The sequence below is a fragment of the Ictalurus furcatus genome, chromosome 26, assembly GCF_023375685.1.
Source record: "Ictalurus furcatus strain D&B chromosome 26, Billie_1.0, whole genome shotgun sequence".
Classification (NCBI taxonomy): domain Eukaryota; kingdom Metazoa; phylum Chordata; class Actinopteri; order Siluriformes; family Ictaluridae; genus Ictalurus; species Ictalurus furcatus.
Genome location: NC_071280.1, coordinates 14,762,982 through 14,778,142, shown reverse-complemented (window position 1 = coordinate 14,778,142; position 15,161 = coordinate 14,762,982). Strand labels below are relative to the sequence as shown.

The 15,161-nt window shown below is 39.9% G+C and overlaps 2 protein-coding genes across 5 annotated transcripts; one reads left to right on the top strand and one right to left on the bottom strand.

Moving 5' to 3' along the window:
* Nucleotides 1-2,387: 2,387 nt before the first annotated feature.
* On the bottom strand, nt 2,388-6,158 carry dpcd (deleted in primary ciliary dyskinesia homolog (mouse)). Its single transcript, XM_053615509.1, has 6 exons — nt 6,035-6,158; nt 4,581-4,661; nt 4,395-4,510; nt 4,174-4,307; nt 2,988-3,090; nt 2,388-2,622 (listed from the first exon to the last, which is right to left on the bottom strand). The coding sequence occupies exons 1-6, from the start codon at nt 6,096-6,098 to the stop codon at nt 2,518-2,520; spliced, it is 603 nt and encodes a 200-aa protein (XP_053471484.1). The 5' UTR covers nt 6,099-6,158; the 3' UTR covers nt 2,388-2,517.
* Nucleotides 5,820-15,129, top strand: poll (polymerase (DNA directed), lambda). Of its 4 annotated transcripts, none has more exons than XM_053615507.1 (9): nt 5,820-6,198; nt 6,798-6,932; nt 8,107-8,404; nt 8,688-8,802; nt 9,425-9,766; nt 10,733-10,906; nt 12,098-12,226; nt 13,145-13,313; nt 14,321-15,129. In XM_053615507.1, the coding sequence occupies exons 2-9, from the start codon at nt 6,824-6,826 to the stop codon at nt 14,680-14,682; spliced, it is 1,698 nt and encodes a 565-aa protein (XP_053471482.1). In that variant the 5' UTR covers nt 5,820-6,198; nt 6,798-6,823; the 3' UTR covers nt 14,683-15,129. The 4 variants fall into 4 exon arrangements, with proteins under 4 accessions (XP_053471482.1, XP_053471479.1, XP_053471477.1 ...); XM_053615504.1 differs by lacking the exon at nt 5,820-6,198 and adding an exon at nt 6,269-6,493; XM_053615503.1 differs by lacking the exon at nt 5,820-6,198 and adding an exon at nt 6,270-6,449.
* The last annotated feature ends 32 nt before the right edge of the window (nt 15,130-15,161 follow it).

The window sequence follows — 15,161 nt, the reverse complement described above, 5'->3', positions numbered from 1 at the left end:
GGCGATTCGGTCTGGTTATGAGCTGGAATCACACAATTACGAACCATTAGATGATTCATGTGTCAACATCATGTGAAACGTCTTCTTGCTCTGAATCCCAACAAATAAGCCAAATTTTCCTATGCCTCATGACACGTGGTTTGAAAACTCAAAAGGAAATGTTTTAGAAATCAACTGTTTGCAGCAAACAATATTAAAAGCAGAAATCAAGCTTTTCTCCATAACAAGCCCACACCAGCATGCAGGCACATTCTGCACCCACCCAGAACTGGAGATGAGTGTCAAATGCAGCCAGCAGCCAGACTTCTTGTCCCCACATTGTAAGGGAAGAAAGCTATTGGCTGAAAGTTCCTGGGTTAGACACTGACTGGAGGATCTAGAAGAGCCTCTCTCTAGGTGGCCATTAACTCCTAGACCTCAATCTGAACATTTGCCTGCAGAAATTTCAGAATACTCCGCCAAGCCAAGGATTTCCCCTGGACAATAGGAATTGGTTCTTTCTGGAAAATACAGCAGCTGTAAGGCGTACCACCTCTTTGAGCAGAGGGAGTACACAGAGATGAGGTCTGAGCCAGGAGCTGCTCTGTTCCTGGAAAGCGCCAATGGTGTGTGCAAATGTTTGGACGCTAGAATGATTGTCAACACCATAGGGATAATAATGCGCAGCGGGTTCTGTTTTTCCATGGACAAAACAGTCTCTTGAACGTGAGAGATTTTGATTCAGTGCCACATTCCTGTGTTCTTCTGATCATGCAAAAAGAACCTGGAATCTATATAAAGAAGCTGATTAAGTTGGTTTGATAAAGATTATGGCCTATTTAACCAAACAGATCTTTTCATTACATTATATACACAAATAATACATTTTATTAAAGAGAAATTTTAGTCGACTATAGCACTGAATTTATCTGACACTAGCATAAAATTAGATGAACACCTCTAAAACTGTATTAATAATATTTATAGAAAAACCTAATTCTGTTATTCACAATTGATTTGTTGCTTTTTATTGTTCTTGTTATTCATGAAAACATGTACTATTGAACTATAGTTCAACGTAATCATCTTTTAGTGCAAAACTCACAAGTCTGATAGGCCTAGCTCAGAGAAATCCCTAGCTGCAATCTCATAAAGCATCTGTTCAATGAAAGGATTTGCCAGTGTTGTAGGTCTATACAGTAGGAACTAACCAGAACTATCATTCTTGTCAATAATCAGTTACTAGTAATCCCTCTCAACTCACAGGCCTAAACTGACATTTATTTATTTGTCAGAATTTTTTCTTTATTCAAACCTATTTCCAATTGAGGCTAATTTTAATCCAAACATGCACTATAGGTCATCTTGCTTAAAGGATAAGTCCTCCCTGAAACAGGTTATATTGAAATATTTGTGATATACTTAACAATTTTTGGTGCTGATTTGTTGGTTGATGCTGTATTTTTATTATTCCAGTAAGAACGTAGAGATTCCGCGCTGCTCTAAAATCACACTGGTACAGTCCTAGCAGTTACAGTGGTGTTTAGCAGGAGAAAAAATGCTAAACAATCTTAAACCTAGGAGATAATGGTCAGTTTTTGTTGTTAGCTCTGAAAACAAAAGCTCAAGAGCTTCTTTTCTTGCTCACCATTTTCCAGCAACGTTCAATGTCATATTTATGAGAAATTCCCTGCGGAAGTAGTGAAGACAACAACCGTTGAATTCAAAGTTACAGAATGCAGCTAGACGACACAGTTGCCCTGAGTTATGCCAGAGATCTGGCTTGGCTAGTTAGCAAAATACACGGTTATTATCATGAAACTTGAACTTTGGGAAACCTGAGTTGTTTGAGCAGTGTGTAAAGAGGAGGAGTACAGGACTAAAACTCTGCTACATCGCTCTCTTTAGATAGAGATGAAGCTAGGGGTAATTCCCATCACCACTATCAGCTGGTATTGAAAAAGTATTATGGGTAATGTAGTAATAACTGTTAACCAAACGGAAAACATTTTCCATGAATGAAGATAAATTTTAAAAAGAATTTTATTATACATTAAATCATAAATGCAATTGATGCTATTGTTAATTTTAATGTTTTTTGGGTTTTTTTTTTTGTACGAATCCAACAGAGATACTCTTCTAGGCCTTGGATTTAGCATAAATTTAGTTCATGTAACCTCAGTGACAACACAATACACAGCCATTTCTATTGGGCATCCATGGTGGAAAAAAACCAGGACACTGACACAGTTGTACCATTAATAATGTTATCCATCTTAATGGAGTAGCATTACACAAAACATATGTCACACAGCATAAAGAATTGAACTCAAATTCTATACACGCTGTACTTTATTGATAAAGTACAGCCTGTATAGAATTATTCGGAAATAACCAAAACACCCATATACAGCAAGGTGCTTTTATTCTTTGTGCACAATTTACAAAATGAAGCTTCTGAAGAGCACAAATCCTTCAAAAAAACAAAAACAAAGCTACAGACAGATGCGTGTAACACTACAGAGAGTCCACACCAGTTCACTGGGTTTTACAGTCCACGTCTCCTTCATTTGTCCCCTTCAGTTTCTTCAGTTCCCTCATCAGCTCCTGTTCCAGGGCTAAAATCTCTTTGGGCTTCTTATACTACGACAGATGTGAAAGAAATGCTTACAAGAGCAGTGAACACAATACAAAAGCAACGAAAGCGGATCTAGTCCGAGAATAAAATAGGGTTTTCCTTCGCATGCTTGTCTGAAACTGGCTCTCGCTAAACCCAAGTGGATTCTTCATAATCTTTTTTTTTCTGTTTTATATAGCAAAGGTCAATGATTTATGCAGCAATATGGACTACATATGCAGTATTTTAAGATAAATGGGGGAAATAAGTGGGATCTTTTTAATCACTGCGATTCCACTTTTGAAAATTAGAGCATACACAAAGCAGAGGGTGATTAAGTGAAATGGCAGGTGAGGGATTATAAAGGGATTATAATGGGATTATAACTTACACTGATGATTAAAGTGTTGTTGGCGTGACTGAAGCTCAAGGCCGAGCTCTCTAAAGGCAGCTGGCAACGGTCAAGATCTGAAATATTGAACTTCTTATAGTACCTGGGAAAGGAAAGGAAGGGGCAAATAGAAGGATTTTATTTAAACGACGAATCCACAAGCTTTCGCAGTAGCACCGCCTATGGGATTATTATTGTCATTACATTCTCTGCACATGCGTACAAAGCACTGAATTTTCCTGATCAGGCTAAAGTGAATCCCGAGCCATCCCATGAAACCTGGATGTGAAGCAGGAATATGGGTTGCCAGTCCATTGCAAAGCACCATGCACACACACATGCGCAATAATTCACACAGAGACAATCGACCTGCTTACATGTTTTCAGAAGAAAGGAGGAAACCAGAAAATATGTTGGAGTACAGAGCAGATAAGCAAAACGGCATCTGGATAAATAATGTACGTCTTCGACTAACTTTTCTAATTGCTCTCGGATACCACAAATGAATACATGAATATCTATTTAAACATGTTTGCATTAATTCCTTTGGTGAAAATGAATTAAAACTGTTGCATCAATTCCAGGATTTAGCGGAGTAAATGGTAAATGGTCTGCGCTTACATAGCGCTTTACACTGGTTCTCATTCACTCATTCAGACACACACACACACACCAATGGTAGCAGAGCTGCCATGGAAGGCGCTAACTTGCCATCGGGAGCAACTTGGGGTTCAGTGTCTCGCCCAAGGACACTTCAGCATGTGGAGTCATGTGGCCCGGGAATCGAACTACCAACCCTACGATTAGTGGACATCCCGCTCTACCCCCTGAGCCACAGCCGCCCTGGAGTAACACGGCAGGTAGAGTTGCCTCACAGCTCAAGAGTCCTGGTTTGATCTTGAGCTTGGGTTACTGTCTCACACATTCTCAATTTGTTCAAGTGGGTTTCCTCCTCCCACCTCCCAAAAACATACCAGTAAGGTGAATAGGCGACTCTAAAATACCCCTATGTGTGAATGAGTGTCAGTGTGTGTGTTCATGGTGCCCTGATATGAACTGGGAAATACACCCAGGAGTTGACCCATCTCACACCCAGTGATCCAGGGATACGCTCCGGATCCACCATGACCCTGACCAGTATAAAGTGGTTACTGAATATGAATAAACAAATGAACTGTGGAGTTACTTTTTGTTCGTGGTCCGGATGATACAGCACCGATCCAGAGGTTCCACTGTGACCTTATAGGTGTCTATGGGGTACGGGATGTTACGGACCCTCCACTGGAAACTGGTCTTGGTGTCCTTGCGCATAAACACTGGCTACAGAAGCAAAGCAACATTAAAGTCATATATTAGGTAGGTATTGCTGATACAAGAACAACGTTACATAACTTGACGACAACATACATTAGAGCTGTTCTCTTTTATTTCTTCCGTCTCTGTGAGACTCAGGCCTGTTTCCCCCACTTCCACCTGCCATGCACCTTGTCCTCCAAGTCTGCTTTTAGAGCGCAACCTACGTGCTGGAAAAAGCAGACAGTCCATTAGGGAATTATGTTTTTAAACCAAAACAAAGGGTTGAACTTTACTTACAGAGAAGTTCATCTGTCTTCATGTCATATTCTTCAGCCATCTCTGTACCATCTGTAAACAAGTAGTGCACTTTCCTTTTTCCTGTAAGGACAGATTTTATAAATATATCAATACATCTTTTTCCGCTGAACATGTTAGCAAGACTTTAGACGGCACTAAACTAAGATTTAGGGTCTGTGTACGTACATAAATGTGAGGCATTTACATTGTATGGCCAAAAGTTTGTGGACACCTGACCATCACACCCATATGTGCTTGTTGAACTTCCTATCCCCGATTTAGTCCCCCTTAGTGGTTATAATAAGCGCTACTCTTCTGGGAAGGATTTCCACTAGATTTTGGAGCGTGGCAGTGAGGATTTGTGTCCGTTTAGCCACATTAGTGAGGACAGGCACTGATGTTGGGTGAGGAGGCCTGTTGTACAGCTGGCGTTCCAGTTTATCCCAAAGGTGTTCAGTGGGGTTGAGGTCAGGGCTCTGTGCATGACACAAGAAGTCTTCCACTCCAAACTTGGCAAACCATGCCTTCATGGAGCTCGTTTTGTGCACAGGGGTACTGTCATGCTGGAACAGGGAACTTGTAATGCTACAGCATACAAAGACATTCTAGACAATTGTGTGCCTCCACCTTTGTGGCAACAGTTTGGGAAAGAACCACATATGGGTGTGATGGCCAGTTCGGCCCTGTGTGTGCGGACTTTGCATGTTCTCCTCGTGCTGCGGCAGTGTCCTTTGGGCATTCTGGTTCCCCCCCAGTCCAAAGACATGAATGGTAGGCTGATTGACATGTCCAAAGTGTCCGTAGTGTATGAATGGCTGTGTGAATGGGTATGTGATTGTGCCCTGCGATGGATTGGCACCCTGTCCAGGGTGTACCCCGCCTTGTGCCCCATGCTCCCTGGGATAGACTCCAGGTTCCCTGTGACCCAGTAAGGATAAGCGGTATAGAAGATGGATGGATGTTACTGAGTAACAAATTTAATGTCTACATCTCTTTAAAAAAAATCATTTTATGAATTCCTCATGAATCAGCCATCTGCTTTTTGATTTATTTTTATTGAACTACCATGTTTTGTTCACCCAGGAATAGATAAGTAAACCAGTTCCTCAGAACAAATATCGCGAGATTTTACGATATATTACGTCATTCATAAATCATTCATCGTAAGATATATCGTAACATATTACCAAGTCCTCATTTATTTATTTTTTAAGTGTAGCGTTTCTAAAACACAGCTTAATATCAAGATTTAACACGCTGACTCAATATAGTACCTCACAAACTCTCAGAAAATAATAATAATAATAATAATAATAATAATAAGTTAGCACGCGCCTCCAGCCGTACGGTAACACCGTGCAGCCTTTAAGATAAGTCGTTACGTCAGGGTCTCTGTCTGTTATCACTAATATTAACCAATATTTTACAGCAAAATATCAAGAATAGCAAAATACCATCTGAGATCAACGCCGTTTTCTTAGCAGCCTTCAGGAGATCTGACCAGCTCTGAACAGCCATGTTGCTAAACGTCCTGCTCCACAACCACGCGAAAGGTTTCTATAGAAACGAGGAAGAGGCAAACAAAAAAAAACCCCACAAAAAAGAGGGGGTTTAAAGGGTAAATATTTTCTTACATTTTTAACACACTGTATAATCATATATATAATATATCTAAACAATATAATTTTTCTTTTTTTGTTTTTTTTTTTTGTTTTTTTTTTGTTTCTAAATATTTTTAAAATAAGCAACAGCGACGACCCGGAAGTGATCATTTTAAACGTCTTGTTTCTCTTCTAGTAGGATGTGTTGTTGGTGTTTACAAGAAAGCTGTATGGCGGTTGTGTGGGGGGAAATAACACGTTAGAAAACGTGAGGAGCTGGTTATTTTAAACGCAGTCACCTTTTTTTGTGAGGTCTGATTCGTTGCGTTTTGTTCAGCTAGCCAGTTTGCTAATAATAGTATAGAGGACTTAGAGACTAGCTAGTCCTAAAGTGTGCACTACTACACTGAGTTGCAGTCCATAATAAACCTGCAGTTCTGATTTTACACGTACTGTCTAGTAAGGAAGTATGAAAGAGAAATCAGAGTCAAATGCGAATTATAATAGGTTTAGGGTTAGTAAAGTAGTAGAGGGTTTTTTGGTGGTTATTTATCTTCCTGTATTAACATTGCTCTAAAGATATTTTTTATATTTTACATGTCTGGACTGATATTAGGGACTCTCACCTGTCACCTGCTCGATATGGAGACTCATGGTATTATGAAAGCCTTCCCCAAAGTGAAGAGACACCGGCCACATGAGGGTAAAGATGCTCCCCCGGTCAAGAAAGATCCGGGTCAACCTGTTACCGGTAATGTAATTTACTTCATATCTCAAATGTGTGCAGCTCCGGTTAAAATCTTTCATTCATTCACATTCAGTAACCACTTTACCCCGGTTTGGAGCCTATCCGGGGAATACTGGGTGTGAGGCGGGAATACAGTACGCTTTGGATGGGATGTCACTTGTAAAGATGTAACTTTAAGTTATGTTAAAAAGAGCGGACAGTGAGGACGGTCAATATAGACTTAAAACTGTCATGTTATTACATGGTAGTTTTTAGCAGTAACAATATGAATGACGATGTGAACCGTACCCTTCTGAATTAAAAGTGTTTGCTTTGCGTTACTTGTTGACACTTTGTCCTTGCGCAACCTCCGGCTTTCCTTATATTCTGGTCAGAGTTTTTTGCTTGAGGTGGTGGGACAAATCTGATGTGTTTCCACCATTTGACATACGGGTTTTCGCAAAACACAGACGTTCAATTCACATCTGACCTTCTGTATCCGCACCACTTCCATATTACGTAGGAAGCTCCTTTTTAATTCTTCTTCCGTGTCTAGGGTTGAAACTCCACCTTAAGTCATGCTTGTTGTCCACGTTACGGTGCATAAACACGTCATCAACTATACTGTCAGTATCGAGGGATGACAAATTCTTATTTTTTGTACCGGTATACCATGGACGATACGATATGGCACAATCCTAGCGGACAGAGGAGACTCCTTCCGAAAATACTAAATAAACATCGTGTCACAAAAAGTTTCACCATATAACAGTTAAATTACTGTTGCTGTTAAAACAGACAGCTATACATTCTTCTGTTTATGTGGAGAATCTGCCAAGTCCTGATAAAATATTAAAACAAGCATATTAATATACTTGTAGCTGGAGCCACTGTCTGAGCTAGAGAAAATGAATCAAAACCTTCTGACCAATCAGAGCTGAGCTTTCAGCAGCACTGTGGTATAAATGCCAATATCACAACAATATGACTAAGTGATCATTTATTCACAGCCAGGCAGATATATCAGTGTTGTGTGATGTAAAACCCTTATCATAGGTCACATACTGTTTTGTGATGAATATCTACTACAAATGTCTACTACAGGAACATTTTATAATGGCTACGTGTATCGGTCTGGAATGGGTCTCATAGGACGACAGTTGCCTGCAGCTATTCAACATCTGTTTTCCGCTTCTAGGGAACATATTTCAGGGTGTCTGCGTCCACATAGTCCCTGCTGGCATAGGAAATGCCCGGTGTGACATATTCCAGCAGCAGATTGTGCAGAATGGAGGCCAGGTGGAAGCTGCTTACGGACCCAGCTGCACGCACGTGGTCGTGGACGAGTCGGTGGACAGGGAACGAGCGTCAAGGCTGCTGAAGATGGAAACCTTTCCCCCTGCTGTGCAGCTGGTAAAGTGCACTTGGCTCAGTGCTTGCATCTCTGAGAAGAAGCTTCTGAGCACAAAAGACTACAGGCTTCATCCATGCAACCGGTATTTCTGCTTATTACAATTATCAATCTGAGTATACTGCATCTATGCAAACTTGAATCCCATAACTATATTGCATGCTTTGTTTGCCAAAATCTCAGCAACACACTGTCACAGTTTTGGACAGTATCAGAATTTAATCGGCACTTGCTTTAAAATATATAACTGTCTATAAAACTAACGGAGCTCAAATGTTATCGCCGTGTGTAAAATTCACATACAATTACGCATTATATAGATCATTTGAAGATATTCTCCCAGCTTATTATGTTCTCTTTGTCTGTAGTCCTCAGGACGCTCCCGCTGAGGAGCCAAAGCAGATTGCTGTCAGTTGCATCCCTGTTCCTGAGGAAACGCAGCCACCGGATCACAAATCAGCTCAAGATGATCCAGCTGACGTGGTAAAGCCTCTGCAGAATCCATCAGATGCTTGTTTGTTTGTTTGCCTATTTAATTTATCCAGTGTCTCAAAGCACAAACGCTGATCAAGGTTGAACTCCTGTTATTTAAATCATCGTGTCAAGAAATGTTTTGAGTTATTCCGTTCGTTCCGAGTAAAAGTAATTTAACAGTTAAAAGCAAGGCTTGCCATGTCCTAAAAGTCAGGATATCTTTAATCCTATTCGTGTGCAAACAACTAACCTCATCATGATAGATATAATTATGTTTTAATGTCATTTGGAAACGGTTTGAGAAGGTTTGGAGTGAAACGATGGTTTAAATGATGAATCCAATTGTAACATAGCCACTTCCTCTGGATATGCATATGTTTTATCCCTGTTCTATATTTATTGATTTGGCATGAAGAACCCATAATAAATGAATGGGAGTAAAATATTGATCATTGTGATGATAGCATAGCAATTAATTTCTAAGGCTGTTTTACGATGGCTTGGTTTTGAAATGCCACCACTGAACAGTCGATTCGCCATGTTTATGATGAAACAGAAGCCAAAATCTGATCCTAAATCAGCACTCTTAGTACCTAATTCAATAGACATAACTCACGTTCTTTTCTTTTAGTGCTCCACAGGTGCTCCACAGTTGCCCGAGACTCAGGAAGAACCCCTAGAGGAAGACGTTGTGTCACAGAACGATTTGGAGGCTCTGATCAGCGGGGTTAAACACGATCCTGGTGCTTCAGATGACACGCGGAATGTGTCAGAAAAGACAAACGTGTTGGGAAAGTGGGTGTGTGCCCAGTCGTCTCAGACAAAGAGCAAGAACCACAACAATCACATCACTGACAAGTTGGAGCAGCTAGCCAAAGTGTACACACATACGGGTGACAAGTGGAGGGCGCTGAGCTACTCGAAAGCAGTTAATGCCCTCAAGAGCCATCACAAGCCGATCTCTTCATATGAGGTTAGTAATCGTCAGTCTCTACAGGATTTCACCATTTAGCGATCGCGGAAATGAACGCAAAATCAAGCAAACTCCGCAATATTTAGAGGAGTTTTCTATTTTTAAAAATTACCTCAGATAAATGGTCTCATTTACCAAGAAACATCACTACAAAAGACAAATTAACAAAACAATTATGTGCAAATTGTGCCAATTCAAGTAGTTCTCAACAAAAAAAAAGGCATTAGGTTAAGACGTTGATCGGAAGGTTGTGAGTTCAAACCCCAGCACCGCCAAGCTGCCACTGTTGGGCCCTTTTGCAAGGCCCTTAACCCTCAACTGCTCAGGGGTATAAATGAGATAAGTGTAAGTCACTCTGTAAGGGCGTCTGCCAAATTACATAAATGTAAAATGTAAAAATGTTACGCAATCAAAAAATGTTTAAACATTGTTTAATTAGACTTTGTCACTAGCACTGTCAAATGATTCACACTGTGAAAATCACACAATGAAATCCCAATTAAGTATTAATTAATCCCTGTTTCAATGTTAAGTTCAAGGGGATGAATACTTATTCAAGGCATATATGTGTGTGTGTGTGTGTATATATAGGTAGATAGATAGATAGATACACACACACACACACACACACATATATATATATATATATATATATATATATATATATATATATATATATATATATATATAAATATATATATATATATATATATATATATATATATATATATATATATATATATATATATATATATATATATATAAATACATCTGTGGATTGAATCAGAAGATATGTTAAAAACAATCTGATACTGCTCCCGAGTTTCAGGCTAAAAGTACAATACCCAATACTTGTTTGCAGAATCCCTAGTTGCATTAGGAAGCACTGAGTTTGTTCCAAACATGCAAGTCATTGATACAGTGAGAAAAGCAAGTACTATACACCCCTGACCTGATTTTTACCAGGAAGCCTATAAGATCCCAGGCATCGGCAAGAGCATGGCCAATAAGATTGTGGAGATCATGGAGAGTGGGCACCTGAGAAAGCTGGACCAGTTTGGGGAGGCTCTGCCCGTCCTGGAGCTGTTCACCAACGTCTGGGGTGTTGGCGCAAAGACTGCCCAGCTTTGGTACCAACAAGTAAGGAGGGCTGAATGAAAGACCTCAGGTTTTTCTGTCTTTAGTGATCATAAGTGCTTATTACAAATAATAGAGGTAGGTGATATAATAACAAACATTTTAAAGCACTATATTTGTGCTGTTAGGAAAATTATCAACAACAAGGTGGTGTTATTTTCCTATTACAATTTGTTTATTAAAGAGCCACCCTTCATACCTTTTTGTCCATTTATAGTTACCTTTAAGAACAGAGGAACAGCAGGTTCCTGTGCAGCTTGTCACGGTACAGAGAAACCATGGAGTCCTCCATCTTGAAGACTTTCGGGTGTCAGAAAACCCACTGCTTTAATTCTGACTCTGACCCTGGAGACTCCTTCCATAAATACTAAATAGAGGTCGACCGATTGATCGTTTTTGCTGATTAATCGGCACAGATAACCAAGCTATCAGCAAAATTCCACAGTGATAGTTTTTCCCGGTCAAATCCGTTGCAGGAGTGGCTGAGAAGGGTCCGCTGCCATTATACAGTACAAGAGCGGTCTCTAGAGTCGAAATAATAACTATCACTGACAAATTTTGTTGTGTTATTTGAAGTGTTTTTTAAATTCTTTTCGGATGTCTCTATGTCTCATTTATATATATATATATATATATATATATATATATATATATATATATATATATATATATATATATATATATATATATATATTTAAATTTTAAAAAGTACAGTACATGTTCATGGTACAATCAGTACTGTTTATTATTGTATATTGTAATAATGTTCAGCAATATTTTACTTTGAGTGTTGTGTTTTCTTTTAAAAACTACCGGTTGATTAATCAGTTATCGGCAGGTACTGCCCAACTTCGTTATCGGTAAACTCCACTATCGGTCGACCTCTATTACTAAATAAATGTTTCTTCACAGAAAGCTATCAACCATATCAACAATTGTTTTTTAAATCAATTGTTCATTCATATAAACCTGTTATTTGCTTTGCAGAGCGAAATGTGATTTAAAACTGATGACTGGAAGACTTGTTTGGTTTAAACAAGCTACTGGAGTCATGAACGAAACAACTGAAATGAAACAAAACCTGTCCCTCAGTCTGTTATTACTGTTTTAAAATGTTACCATCAACCCATGAATGAAACCCAGGTCACATGTTTTAGAGTTTATCTGACAAAATCTGTGCTCTTATCATTTAAGGGGTTTCGTACGCTGGAGGATATTCGCACCAAGGCCACTTTGACTCACACGCTGAGAATTGGCCTGAAACACTACGACGACTTCCTCGAACGTATGCCAAGAAGCGAGGCAGCCGCCATCGAGAAAACGGTCCGTAACAGACTTCATCCCATCTCAGTTCACGACATGTCATAACTATAACCATGCCATGAGGCGCAATTTATGGTAGAGAGCTAAATGTAAAGGAAATGACCATCATCATCATCCTATCAAGCCAACATGCCGTTAGGGAGTATTCAGCTCTATATTACCAATACATGCTGAGCTATTCTAAACACTGGCACATCTCTCAGTGTAATGTGTATGTAATAAGACAAAAAAAAAGATTGTTCTGGCTAAGAGAGAACTGTCAATCTTTTTTGGTGGCTTGATGGCGAAACCAGAGGCGGCGAGCGTGTCTGTTCTCCCTGAGGAGCTTCTGAAAGTTGGCGCATCATAAGTCAGAAACTCCCTTTGCTCTCTGGCTGAGCCGAGGCCCGAAGCCAGTTGTTTTTCTTATAGTATTGCTTTGGTTTTCCCTCCTCGGCCAGATAGAAAGTACAGATGAAGAAGATGAGGATAGCATGTGTCTTCTTGCTCTGACAGAATGATATGTAGTGCATGTAACCTCTCCTCAAGCAAGTTCAAAGCCTAAATGCTGGGAGGCAGGGAGCAAATGCAGAATAGAGAGAATAAACATGTAATATCCATCTCCAGTGATGGAGCTTAAATCAGGCTTAAATTATTGACTTTCACATGTATTTCCCTTAGTTGTTATAGGACACACATTATATGTGTGAACCTTCACGTATATGTCTTGTAGCCATCATCACTGGGAAGTAATGCATGTTTTCTTGGATATTCCCTCTGACATGATGTTGCATACATTTTCCTTCTTTCGAAGTCTCCACCCAGGCAGCTGGTGTACTATAAGCATTAATCGTTAACCCAGTGTCAGTGCTGTTGAACATTACTGAGGAGGGTTCGCATATGGCCACACGTTGGGTAAGCAGCATTTGTGATTGACAGGTGAGAGAGGCAGCACACAGCGTGAACCCAGAACTGCTGGTGGTGGCGTGCGGCTCGTACCGGCGCGGGAAGCCCACATGTGGAGACGTGGACGTGCTCATCACTCATCCAGACGGCCAATCGCACAAGGGCGTCTTTAGCAAAGTGCTCCAGAAACTCCATCAGAGCGGTACGCTTACGCTACATTAGTACATTCAATTGGAGATACGTGGACAGTCGTAAATCATTTGCTTGGTCTACATGCTCCAGGTTTTTACTACTGGTTAAAGAAACTGCCCGTGTTGACATTAGTTTAGTCAGCAATTTTAAATTGCCCCAGAAATCAAAATTGGTTATTTCAGGGCTTTTTGTCCCTTTGTGTTATGGAAACCAATACAATACATATATATTTGGTATATCTAAGAAATCAATTAAAAAAAAATAATTTTAGAGCTGTTCCTGTTTAGATTTTTGTCATTTAATATTTCCGGGAAAACTATTGAAACGTTTTGATGAGTCATCCCATACTAATCTTGTGTTCCTCCAATTAAATGCCCTCTATAATGTCTGTGACCCACCCCTCAAACGCGGTCACCCTGACTTCCTGTTTTAAAAGTAAATATGTCAACGTATAGAATCAAATCATGGCTTGCAAACCAATTCATGGGGATCTTAAAATTCCAAAACTTTTTTTTTTTTTTTGATTTAGTGAAGTTCTCCTTACATTCCTGCAGATCCAAATTAAAATCTATGTTCTGAGAAGAAACTCTGGTCTCTGTCGTGTCTCGAGCAAGTCAAAAAACATCATGTGGACCAGTAACATCTAACCAATCAGGACAATCTCGTTGATTACTCCGCCTCTTGGATTAGCATTCAGGCCTGTGTGCGCCACTGTATATTTGATTGGATTTTCAATTTCATTCCCACTAATTTACACAAAATCGCTGACTATATCATTATGTGTAGTAGGAATCAGTCAAGACAACTGGAACTACATAATAAACCTAAACATTTCACCACTCATTCAAAACAAGTCATGATCAATTTTGCTGAATGATTGGAAATGTAAGTGCTTGATACACTGAATGTGTATGTAAACAGGAAGTCAGGCCTAAGTTGTGAATTGATGTGAAACAAATACTAGACAGTCAAAATGACTGGAAATATGGCTCTTAGCTGCTTATTTGAATTCATCAGGCTTCTTGACTGACGATTTGCTGAGCCACGAGGAGAACGGCGAGCAGAAGAAGTACATGGGCGTATGTGTCCTGCCAGGCCCAGGTCAGCGCCATCGGAGGCTCGATGTCATTGTGGTGCCACACGATGAATTCGCATGCGCCATTCTGTACTTCACCGGCTCAGCCCATTTCAACCGCTCCATGCGCGCACTCGCCAAGACAAAAGCCATGAGTCTGTCAGAACACTCTCTGAACGCCGGCGTGGTGCGCAAGCGTGCCGTGAAGGTGGTACCAGGTTTGCCGCTGAGCACACCTACTGAGAGGGCGGTCTTTGAGCACCTGGGCATCCCATACAGAGAACCTCACGAGAGAGACTGGTAGCAGGACACGTCAGAATAAGATAGAAATGAAAGCATGTACTAGCATGTACTTCTCAATCGCAAAGTATTTTAATCTTTTTGCGTTTTACATGTAAAAGCGCAGCACATGAGTTCCTCATTACTGGGAACGTTTTTTTTTTGTTTTTTAATCTAGAAACTCTATAAACTACACCATATATATGAGAGATGAGGACAAGGACTTATCAGCACTCTTTTTAACTATTGTCCCAGATACTGTATGTATTTATTGTGCTGTTGACATTTATTATGAGATTGATTGTAATAGACATATGAATGAAGAAACGATCATGTGAGTGCCAGAATGTGTGAATGAGGTCCAGTTTTGGTTGCCTAATAAAACCATGGCAGCGTTGCCAGATGACTTGAAATGTAACACTTTGTATGGGATATTTCCATACTGTGAATATTATTAAATTATTCCAAAATACGTTTGGATGTATTGAATTTCTGCCAACAAAA

Coding starts and splice junctions, on each gene's coding strand:
- dpcd (XM_053615509.1), bottom strand. CDS start 6,098: ATGGCTGTTCAGAGCTGGTCAGATCTCCTGAAGGCTGCTAAGAAAACG. Junction 4,662..6,034: donor AACGGCGTTGATCTCAGATG/GTATTTTGCTAT, acceptor CTGTCCTTACAG/GAAAAAGGAAAGTGCACTAC. Junction 2,623..2,987: donor ACAACACTTTAATCATCAGT/GTAAGTTATAAT, acceptor CATCTGTCGTAG/TATAAGAAGCCCAAAGAGAT.
- poll (XM_053615502.1), top strand. CDS start 6,779: ATGTCTGGACTGATATTAGGGACTCTCACCTGTCACCTGCTCGATATG. Junction 9,767..10,732: donor AGCCGATCTCTTCATATGAG/GTTAGTAATCGT, acceptor GATTTTTACCAG/GAAGCCTATAAGATCCCAGG. Junction 12,227..13,144: donor CAGCCGCCATCGAGAAAACG/GTCCGTAACAGA, acceptor TGTGATTGACAG/GTGAGAGAGGCAGCACACAG.